Here is an 11,775-nt window from a genome sequence, read left to right on the forward strand (position 1 = left end):
GCTGAAGAGCACCATTTCAGAACACAGGGACTGATGCCATCTGGGCCCATCACCTGTATGGAACCATCTCCATTCTTGAATGAGAAAGACAAAGTCCGTTTAACAGCAGGTACAAAATTAGACTTTGAAAGATCAACATCCAAATACAATGGAGTTGTTGGAGAATATCTGTTTGCTCGTCCAAATCTGGCTTAACATTTCATATATAGTTTGGCAAATATCAAACCCTCAACTATAAATTCAAACAGAACTAAATTCCCAATTACATCACCCGTGTGCGGTATCAACCGAGGTCTTACCATCGATTCTTCATCGAGGACTGTGGACCTTGTATGCAACCAACCTGGAACCATCAGTTTTGTGTTTTGAAACTTGCAATTTGACCAATGACGACCATTACTCATTTTCCTAAATAACAAGTACAACATTTATTTTTCTTTTCCTTGTGGGTGGGGAACAGCAACAAATCAATCGAGTTCGTTTCCATGCACTTTGAAGTGACCACATGTTAATCGGATGCACAAAACAGGATTTATGCTACACGTCCAGTTGGTCGAAAAGGACAACTTTCCTTCAAGATCACAAGTGCGTTTGGCTTAGCGGCAAATAAGTAAAGCCTTTTGGAAATAAAATTTCATTATTCATTTAAATTGTAGCAAATCACCAAATACAGTAGATTGAAGTCTCCCCCCCCCCTCCCCCTCATGTACCATCAAATTTTCTTCCTTTTTCTATTCCCATCAAATTCTGCAAGCTTCTCCAGAAGAAAAAAAAAAAAAAAAAAAAAAAAAACTCAAGCAACATCTTCATGCAAAACTTGCAAATCAACTTTAATGTAGTCTATTCTAGAGCGGTTCAAACGATGCGGTAACAATACAAATCTGAACATTTTATTGCACCGGAAAAAATAAAAGGCCTCATTTTGACATGTAATTTTAAAAACTATTCTACTACAAGACAACAAAATCTTAGCTTGAAGTTGTAACTTACTCAATGCAAATTCTGTACAAGGTAATCGTACATTTATATTTATGGGAACATTATAAAACTGCCAACCTCTAGAAATGGCCATACAGAATCACAATAGCTCCGAGTTACACCAAAGCCAGTAGTGGGGATGTACAAGTGGTGGGTGTGGATGTGGGGGGCGGGGGGGGCAGCAAGGTGAGGCAGCAGTCATCAGATTGGTGTCATCTTTCCAATAAGCTCATCACAAATCCTGGTAAGCTCTTCAAGCTCCTTATCCTGTAAGGAGGAATGAAGATTTTACTTTTTGGTGCACATACTCCTCGCTGAAGGGTTTGCTTGAGACACAGGTTTAAAATGTCAGTTTTGATAAATCACCAAGCACTACCACTCCGTTTTCACAATGCATTGGAGTTTTTATTTTACATCCTGAGAGATGATGCCCAAATGGTTAACCTGATGCCTTCAATTTCTGCCCATCATCAACAAACTAGATGCTAGTTGTGTAGCAGCATAAAGCCAGCTGCACACTAGCCGACCTGACACAATGTAACAAGACCGTCTGTGAAAGTCTGATAATCATGTAATGTGTGGCGTTTGACAACCAGAGTCAACAAGGTTTTTAGGTGCATTAGCGATCATCATAAAAGTTGAACGTGAACAATGTTCACGTTAATATTTTTTTAATTTTATGATGAGTTGTTGGCAATTGTCAGTGTGTGGTGATCTAGGACAATTGCCGATGCAACGCAATGTATTGACCAATTAAAATTCAGCTTTCAGTGACTTTCAGCTGCCGCAACATTCCATTTACTGACATGCTCTACTATTTCATTAAAGTGTGAGATGCATCCCCTAAGTTAGCAGAAGAGCACTAATCTTGTGCAGCATGTTCCACAAGCAAGTAGTTGGATGCTCCCCGAGACGGCCTTTTCTCCACCCAGAGCTTTATTTGCAGCCACCTCTTTCTCTCGGTATGCCGTCGACGACATACAGCAGTGCTCAGAGCTTTCACCCTTCTCATCCTCTCCCTGCATTTCTTCCGAATCGCCATTTTGTTTTCTAACAAAAGTGTCATTGACAGTTGTGTAGTGTGCGGCAGTGCAAGACAAAACAAGATTTTACAAGATTCATCACCGACTGTCTTGTTGCTTCGCGTCGCCAAACGTCGTCTAATGTGCTGCGAGCTTTAGAATTTAAATAGCAACGTTCACTCTCACAATAGCTGGATTAAACTCACAATGTCTCACTCATTGTTGCAGTGTCTGATAGAATAAAAGTTGAGTGACCATTCCTTTACGGCACATCACCTTTTGCTGCAGAGACTGTTCCATCGATCGAGACTTCACTTGCTCCTTTTGCAGGGCAGCTTGCAGAGACAGCATTTCTAGACGTCCTTGCTCTTTTGCTGCAGCCAAGTCTTGACTTGCCCTGCACCACTCATTCAGTAAAGTACTGTATAAAGTGCAAAGACCTGACAGCAGCCATCCTGCTTTGATGCACTTTTGAAGCCGAAGCTTGGAGTGAAGTACGTAACTAGCATTGGTAAAACATCGGTGTACAGTAAACCCTCAAATATTACGGGTTCTAATATCGCAGGTTTCGACCAATCGCGGATGACCTATTATGTTCTGATTTTGTTATCGCGGGATTTCATTTTGACCAATCGCAGTTTGAGCTGAGACGAGTCATCGTTTGTGCCCCGTGTGTGTACGATTATGAGTCTTGTGTTGTTTCTCCTTAACTGTTTTTAATGAGCCAAAACGTTAAGCGATGGATAAAGTTAGTTATGCCAAAAAGCAGAGAAAGGTTATGATGTTGGGCGAAAAGATAGTTGTTCGATACGTTGGCTCAAGGTGAAAATGCGGCATCTGTGGGCCACCCTTATGGGGTCAATGATTGTAAGTAGAACCTTCCCTATTGTTCTCTTCCTCATTCCTAAACCTTAAAACATCATTTTCTGACACAGAGTCGAACCCTCGTTTTCAAACCCTTATTTTCGACACCCGTACTCGAACCGCCATTCTCAATTGCAGTTCATGAAACTAACTGAAGTGAAGGGAATTATGCCGGAGCAGGTATTTAACGTCGACGAGACGGGATTATTTTGGAAGAGGATGCCACCTCGTACCTTCCTCTCCAAGCAGGTTAATCCAAGTTTCGAGGTAATGTGGTTAAGATTTGTCTTATCCTTCTCTTATGAGGTAATGTACGTATGTACATTACTTCATAGTAAAGCTAATGCTGCTCTTCCAATAGCTAATCCCACCCCCTCTTCCCGACTCACTCATTCCCCCGCTCAAACAGCATCATCCTGAGCCAAGTCTTGTGTTTTCTATTTATGGCGGAGTATAGTATGAGTACGTAATGTTCTTACCCTCATCACCCACCTTGCTGTTTTGTAATTAATTCAAAAGGTAAAAGTCTTGTTTTTGTTTAATTGACACTGTATTTATTGTATTTACACGTTTCTTTCAATGTAAACATGCTTTATATGTGTATTACCCTCACGAAAGAGAGGGTATTGCATTTTGGGTCAATTTGTTTGTTTGTTTGTCCGCACAGAACTTTCGTGCTTTTTTCCGCAACCACTTGTCGGATTGAGACAATTTTCATCATTGGTGCAACTACTCATGTAGAATGTTTTAATAATAATTATGTTATAGGTCACGTGGTATGGCAGTCATGTTGGAAAAATGGAACAACTTTGTACCTCATCTCTGAAACCACACCAAGGAAAAAAATTGAAACTTGGCACAAAGCAAGTACTCCTCATGGGGAATGGGTGATTTTATGACATCATAATTGCAGATGTACAACACTATATCCGATCGGTATAAAAATTGAGGGTTATCTTTGGATAAAATGGTGCACAAATTTTTTTGATGATGTCATCGGTCATGTGATTCGGCAGCCATATTGTTAAAAAAATAGGAATAAAAAAAAAAAAACCCTACAATAATCTTCTCTGAATTGCCTGAACCAGTCATCACTGCCAGCATTTATAAAGTGACAGTTCTAATTATGTCTCATTAATTACATAACACACCAGTACACAAACACACATCACAAAGCAAATCCTGGTGAGGATCTGCAATCTCCGATTGCTCTTTTTCTTGTTTCAATTTGGATGTGTTCATTTCTGGCTGCCATCCACCTTCCTCTATATTTTCTCGAAGCCCAGGAAACTCTCTCCTTTTCCCATTGGCCCCTGGTTTCCACCATCGTGGCATTTTCCAGGAACATAACCCACACGATATTTGAGGGTTTACTGTACTTCATAAAGTTTGGAAATCCATTAAGTCCCCAAGTCATTTGGAACAATATTACTTGCTTACAAAAATGTGCAAGAGCACCGTTTAAAAAGGAAATGGCTCACCTTGGACCCACAGTTTTCCACAAAATTCCCCCAGGCTGATAGCAGTGTCATTTTTATGATTCTATGATAAGCTGAAACAAAACCCAATTTCTATTGCCATAGTAATTCCTCAAAACAGAGCACCACTCCCAAATTATTGTTTACCCTGTCGTGTAGAGTCATTATAAACACACCCATTCAAGCAATACAAATGTGCTTTAAAAATACCATTATAATCTGGTATTTACTTTTTGTGGCCTTGGCCATCTCACGCTCACTGCACAATTCATACGCTATGCCGAAAGAACACAAAGACATTGGACAATTGCTGTGACTCAAGACCCATTACTCTGGGATGTAGTGCAATCTACCCCAACACTCCAACTCTCCCTCTCCTCCACTCCAACGAGACCAAGCACCAAAATGAGAAAATAAAAAATAAAAAAATAAGGTACCGAGCAAGTTTCTCCTCTGCGTGGGCCTTCAAAGCTTTGTATCTTTGCTCCTCTTTTTTAAATCTTGTCAATAACTCCTCTGCATAATTCTTCAAAGTCTTTTCATTCTGAACACAACAATAGCAGCATATGAGGTTATGTCCACATCACCGTGTTTAAAAAATAATAATTGGAAATGTAAATCTGCATGGTTTTCCCACCATACCTTTTCGTAGCCGTCCACGGCCTCTTTTAGCTTCTCATAACGTTTGTAGAGTTCGGAGAAAGAGCGTTCGACACTGGCCAGATCTGTCAGTGCTTGCTTCTTCTCGTCCGAGACCATGCCCTTTTCTAAAGTGAGTTTTGCCAGAGCAGCATCCATCTCTACCTTCTGCTTCTGCTGCTGTTCTGTGGGAAGAGGGATAAGGGGCAAAGCCATGGGACTGGGTTTGGGCCATAAAGCCAAATGCACGTCACTCGCATTTTCCACAGAAAGTGCTTGGCACTGCAAACAATTTTGATAATCTCAGACTTATTGGTTATTGTGTACAGAAATGTAAAATTATTGCAGAATGGCAAGACCAACACTGCAAATGGAAAATAATTATTGGATTGAAGGATAAGTTGGTACGAAAAACATCCATTTTGTGTATTTTTTTTTTTGTTTGTTTGTTTTGTTGCTGTTGGCATTTAAAGACAAATGCTGATGTGCAATTGGTATCATAAAAAGTTGGACTAAATGATGGAAGTAAAGGTGAGAGCAATGGCTGCTCATTTTCATTTTAAAAATAAATAAATAAATAAATATCCATTTAACGGTGGTATCTTACCGACAATCTTCACCATGACTCCCTCGTATTGTTGAACAAGATTCCTGCAAATCATGTTTTAAAACAGATTTAAAGCCGGTAACAGAAGTACAAACTTGATGCACACAACAAACATCCCACGAAGCAGAGATGGAGCTTTGCTTTTAAAAACACAACACATGCAGAACAGACATCCTCAGCTTACATTGTCATGCAATTCATAGACGTTTTCGCAATTTGTTTTCATTACTCAAGCAGGACAGCACACGGCTCATTTGGGTGAACTTCGCCACTCGGCATGTCTGACATGGTTTAACAACTGGGTTTAATCAATTGCATATCACCAACTTTCACGTCTGCACTACACCACCACTGTCACACACCCATCTCACATTTTCCCTCTGTTCTCACGATGTGCCGGCACACACGCTTTCCCAATCACCAGCGGTTTATGCAACAAGCATGAAATCTTCAAATTGGGACAAAGTCATGATACAACTAGAATGGCACTTGATACAGCAGTATACCTCCACCAAGCTGAACAGTTTACATTTTGTATCCCACTGATTGCCTGGATATGCATCGGGACCATTAGTCTTCATCATACACCAAAATCTAATCGGCTTGCTTTTATCATCTTCCCTACTGATCCACCAAGTTTTGTCATAATCTGTCCAAAACCTTTTGAAACATGCCGAGTTTTGTTTTTGGCTCCCTCTTTCAATGGTGAAAAATCACTTAAAAAAAAATTATTGGATCCCGATACAGATCCCCACCAAAAATCGAATCAATTCATTCTCGTCACACACCCAACCTGTCCACAACTTTTTGAGATATCATGCTCACAGACATACAGACAGGGTTGAAAACAACCTCCGTTCAACTGCAGTGGTAGAGGGAATAATTGCACAAACTAGAGAAAAACCGTTTTCCATGTCATATCAAGTGCTAGTGTAAACACTGTTGGTACATACTATAGGCGAATGCATGCCAATTATGGCCACAAAGGCTCACAGATCTAAGATGCAATCAACTACTCACTTAAAAGTAAGCAGCTTTTCCTCAGCTTCCTCGGCTCTCATTCGCCATCGCGCAGTGCTCTGCTGGAGGTCCTTGGTCACTTGTGCTTCATCTGTGGCATTCTCAAGCTGCTGATCGGGACAAGGAACAAAATTGACTTTTCATCTCGAGAGATTTTTCATTGAAATCCATTAAAATAAAATATCAATTTCCTTTGGTGAAACTTCACAGGGGAAAGATTCATTACTAATTTTCCACCTTCATGGAATGACAATTGCGTATTCGCTTGGGACCAAATTTTAAGTTTGTACCACCATCAACCACATTGGCTTTGAAGCATGTGACGTCACGACACGATATGATCAATCATAGACAAGATATGGCTCCATTCCCAGCAATTGCAACAAACTTCACAAGTTGCATTTGTTACTCAACTTCCTCCCCTCACCCACCCACCCCCCTCTTCCCCACTATCCAAGGGTGTCCTTTGGCAATGAAGAATTGTGGGAAAAATCCCACCCAACTATCCAGACAAATAGATAAGCAGTGTAAATATACTGTCACCACAACATTTGAAATCTTTCATCCTCAGGATTTCTGGACTCTGTTCGAGACCAGGTCCATATCTATTCCCGGGTTCAACAACTATTAAGATTCCAGGCTTTGTAATGAGGTTGCATGACAAAAAACAAACAAATAAATAATGTCATAACCAACCACGTTGATGGTTGTGCTGTTAGGCTGAAAAATAGCAATTTGTGGTTGGGCAAGGGGAACATTTTCCCCTATCTCAGATCTTCCATGTACTTGATCCATTGAAGGAGGTGGATGGTTGGGGGGGAGGAAGAGGGGAGGGCAGAAGCTCTTCAATGCAGGTTTTATGCAACAGGTACATTAAAATAAATTGTCAGTTTAAGTCGGTTAAAAAGATGCTTAAACTTTAGGTGACATACAGTCCAGAACAGATAATACAAACTAGTGGCCAAGGCCAAGTGTTGATTCCTGTAAGAAATATAAAAAGATGAATTAAATAGTTCATTTTTCAATATAATCGAAGCAAAGAGGTGCCACAGTTGTACGCTTAATTTTATTTATTTTTAATTTGCCAAGCTCGATCTTGCTCTCGGCCCATCCTCATCACGAGACGCCACTTAGATAACGATCAATTTATCAAATTTGACTGTTTTGAAAATTTACAAAGACAGGGCCAAGGAAAATTTTAATACCATTATGGAGGAGGAGTACATTTTCACAGCTGGGTGAGACTCACAATTACCATTACTGGTCTTCAGCAATACATGGCTGAAAGTAGACTTCTTTCTCTGGGGGCTTCAGACCAACAGTGAGGACAGAGCAGAGTCCCACCAGGAGGCGCTAAAAGCAACAAATTGTCAAAACATTCCACTGAGGGAGGAAAATGGCAGATTGGATTGGGTGACTGCCTCAGAACACGATTCCCTGCCTGTTTATGCAAAACATTTGTGATTTGTGATTTGTGTTCACCACATAGCAGATCAGTCCTTCCAGCTTGCTTAAATCAGATGGCCCTCACGGAACGAGTAAACTAAATACAGTGGTGGAAGCACCTTATGGAGTTTGTGGTTGCAATGACGACAAATTTCAGGCTGGATCCAAACTTACCATCTCACTACTCCGCAGGTCCAATGGGCTGGCAGGATTGGCAGTGGGTGGCACAGTCTCAGGCTCTTTTACGCAGTCTCTATAGTGGCCAGAAGTGACCAAAATGATTCGTTATGGCAGAACATGAGCGTTTATCATATCTACACAGTCGTACCATAGTTTTATTTTATTTTTCCATCACCAAGACACTGGCATAAATAGCATTCCACATCAGCACTTCTGGGTCATCTTCTAAATTTAACTTCATTAAAATAGAGTCAAAGTGATATTCAACTCTATTTGGTAGTGCAGCAAAGGTAAAGGGATGGGGTTTGAACAACTCACCTGCCTGCGGCGTTGGAATTCACAGTCGTGTTTGCCAGAAGAGGATCAAAGTGAAGGTACAGGGATTGCTTCCGTAATTCAGAATTGGAAAGAGCCTCCTGAAAGTAGACATCAGCTAAGACTTCATAACAGCAAGCATTTTAAAAGGTAAGTGTTGAAAGTCATGAAGAATCCACATTGCCCAATTCCTGGCACTTCCAGAAATTCTTCCTTTTGTTTGACACAATTTGCCACTTTGCTAGTTGCAACACATTACAAATGTTCACTTGATACTCGTACATGTGAGCACATTTGTGTTTATCGGTTTGTTCAGGTCTTCAGGATTTTTATGCCTCACCATGTCACCCCCCCTCCCCAACCCAACCCCTTTAACCCAAACAGGTCTCGCAGAGCAATCTCGATGAAAATGAATAACTATAATCGCATTGCAAGTATCGACACGAATCATCTCAAAGGATAACCAACGATGCAACAACAGCACCACATCAAACGCTTTATTCCTCATTTTACGTCCAATCATCATATTGCTTTTCCACGAGTTTCAGTTGCATATTCATGTCAAAATTAATTATTCTGTCGTTTCACTTTCATCCAAAAATCAGGTTTTTGAACCTTTACAAGTTATTCTCCCCCTTCCTCTTCCTGACCCCTCATTTGCATAGACTCTTTTAACAGGCCAAGCATTTAAACTTTCCTCACCCTGCATATGTAGATTACGACAGACCGGGTTGTCTGGCGTGGGTTTAAATTTTGATCCAGCTATAAACTGCCATCCTGGTGTTTTTTTCATATGCAGGGTCGTAAATCGATGTACCGCACTACATGCGTGCACTGTCCCTCAAATGGACGTTAAACTGGCGTCCCATCTGCCAGTATTAGTTGGTGGATGTCAAAGATCGCATGGTGTCCTCTGCGAAGTCGGTGAGTCATCGTCGGCCACCCTTAACAAATTACAAATTCCTGCCTGGACTGCAGGTAGCAAGTAGTCTGGTCTTCTTGGAGGTTCCCCAACTCCAGGTTGCACTGCTTGCTACGTTTGAGTGGTTGTCGTCTGGGCCGCAGCTACTTCACTACAAGTAAGTTGACCTGACCCGAGTACAGCAACAGAACACGCTAAAGCGGAAATGCAGTGGCGGGAACAATTAGCTCACCGAAGAGCCAAACTGTTCCAGGTAATCAATTTCCAGCTTATGCAATGGAGGTAGAGACTTTGTGCTGATGACGGTTTGATTCAAATCTGAAGAAAAACAATAAAAGGTCACAGTTTTATTCCTCCTTTATGGTGTGGTTCAACTACAGAAAGTTTAAAAAGATTGACATTTTATAAATCCAAACAAGAGGTGTTTGTGCATCAATGATTCGAAGCTTCTTCATGTGGAGTTTGTGCATTTTTATTTGTTATAATATACCGGAGCATGTCGAGGCATCGCCAGACTCTGTTGAATCTACGACCACAGCAGTGGAGGCTTGCAACTTCTCTTCATCAGAACGATTGTGCTCCTCACTGCTGCACAGCGTTGCTGGGTCCTGCGCAAGCACACCTTCACATTTCTATCATTTACAGGTAGCCACGATAGTTTTATTTTGCAAACCTCGTCAAAGTGGATGAGCGCAAGTGCCATGGTTCATGAGATGTCACAGAGCTGTGACCACCACGTTTAGAATTTGAGCACTCAAGTCGAAAATAAATAAATCAATTTCACAGCCATTTATATTGGGCACCAGGCACCCAAGATGAGTGATGGAAACTCATTGGCTTTCAAACGACACAAGGGGAAAATATAAAACAGCGGACATTTTCAATCAGAATCCTCAGTTATCAGTTTGTAACTTTCAAACTGGTGAAATGGTTCCTGAGATTAATTTTTATTTTATCCATGAGAGCTGCACTGACCTGCATTTCGGGTGCGGATTCGGAGTCATTCTGCGTCAGCTTCTTCACCCTGAAAGTGGCACTGTGGAGGTAAATTGTAGAGGTGCAGGTAAGTCTCATTAAATGCAGAACTCAACTTCAGAGAAGTTGTTCACAGAGTTGCCACAATATACATATTTGAATCCAGTATATAATGGCATCATCTTCAATCGCTCAAAGACAAACTTCCATAAATGTCTTGAAAGTTTGAAATTGTAACCCCCCTCCACATTCCCACAATATAAAAACCTGAAACAAAATATTACTTTCATGGAGAATAAAGCACTTACGATTTCACCACAGGTCGCTTCTTTTTACAAGTCACAGCTTCATCACCAAGCTCTCCGCCACCCTCGCTGCTCCCTGCCTCGCTGTTACTCCCATCTGGAGCTGCCCGGATTTGGTCCGACGAGCCATCGTTACCTTGAGGCCTGGTTTTACCGAGACTTTTACTGGGCAACTTGACTTTAAACCTGGTCATGTGTGCACCGATCCTGCCCATCCTGTTCCCTTCCATATCGTTGTTCGTGTCAGAGCTTTCTATTTGTTCCGAGACTTTCTGGAACTGAATGGATTGAGGGCTTCCACTATTTTCAGACACGTCGTCCGACCCCAGTTGAGCGGTCTCCAACTGGACCCCCGTTTTGAGGCCACTGTCTGTACCCACAGCTTCGTTGTCCTCCGGGGGTTTAGAACCAGATCCGTCGGACGCAAAGTCCACGGACTCTTGTGCAGCCGTTGAGAGAGTCAAGGGAACAGAGTTCTCATCTTGCTCGTCGTCTCGTTCATCGTCGGATTCTGCACCACAGGATTCCTCACCATACGAGGAACCTCCAGTTATAAAAAAAAAAAAAAAAATGACGACCAAAAAAAGAAATGTTTCTTCAACATTACGGTCAAAACTTGTCCCAAATGCAAGCAGAAAATTAACCAAAAATTAGAAATAACGAGTCAGAATTGCTTTGCAATACACGTCCCCAACTGATTTGATGTTTTCCAAGTCCAAAAAGGGCATAACTGTGAAAAATTGATGAAACTCACCGAAACTCGAACTTGTTCTGTAATTTATCATAATAAAGTCATGTAGCAAGTTTCTCTGATATATTAAATGGTTTGGGGGGGGGGGGGAGTCTTACCAAAAAAAACAAAAAAACAGGTTTTTTTTTGGAAGATGGACGAGGCCAAACCTATTGTTTCTTCATGTGAAACTGGAATGGGACAAATAATTAATCTATCAGCCTTTCATAGCAATATAAATTTGGCCACCCTCGAGACAAATTAAATAAATAAACAAACACACTGAAACCCATT

The 11,775-nt window shown here is 41.2% G+C and overlaps 1 protein-coding gene across 7 annotated transcripts in view; it reads right to left on the minus strand.

Annotated features, from left to right (window-relative positions):
* Positions 1 to 403: 403 nt before the first annotated feature.
* The window catches only part of TACC1 (transforming acidic coiled-coil containing protein 1), a 32,967-nt gene continuing 21,595 nt past the window's right edge, over positions 404 to 11,775 (minus strand). For 4 of the 7 annotated variants that reach the window (XM_085848104.1, XM_085848099.1, XM_085848105.1 and 1 more), the window contains 12 exons: positions 10,755 to 11,295; positions 10,447 to 10,507; positions 9,962 to 10,079; positions 9,704 to 9,789; positions 8,553 to 8,650; positions 8,229 to 8,307; positions 6,609 to 6,718; positions 5,589 to 5,632; positions 4,985 to 5,166; positions 4,780 to 4,886; positions 2,277 to 2,397; positions 404 to 1,245 (listed from right to left, as the gene is read on the minus strand). In XM_085848104.1, coding sequence (XP_085704230.1) covers positions 1,180 to 1,245; positions 2,277 to 2,397; positions 4,780 to 4,886; positions 4,985 to 5,166; positions 5,589 to 5,632; positions 6,609 to 6,718; positions 8,229 to 8,307; positions 8,553 to 8,650; positions 9,704 to 9,789; positions 9,962 to 10,079; positions 10,447 to 10,507; positions 10,755 to 11,295 — 1,613 coding nt within the window. In that variant the 3' untranslated portion in view covers positions 404 to 1,179. Of the gene's footprint in view, positions 2,029 to 2,276; positions 2,398 to 4,779; positions 4,887 to 4,984; positions 5,167 to 5,588; positions 5,633 to 6,608; positions 6,719 to 8,228; positions 8,308 to 8,552; positions 8,651 to 9,703; positions 9,790 to 9,961; positions 10,080 to 10,446; positions 10,508 to 10,754; positions 11,296 to 11,775 lie in introns of all 7 variants that reach the window. The other 3 variants (XM_085848103.1, XM_085848101.1, XM_085848102.1) reach the window with 3 other exon arrangements.

This window comes from Eptatretus burgeri, chromosome 12 (assembly GCF_056783735.1).
Source record: "Eptatretus burgeri isolate ZD-2024b chromosome 12, Ebu_testis_v1, whole genome shotgun sequence".
In the NCBI taxonomy this organism is placed as follows: domain Eukaryota; kingdom Metazoa; phylum Chordata; class Myxini; order Myxiniformes; family Myxinidae; genus Eptatretus; species Eptatretus burgeri.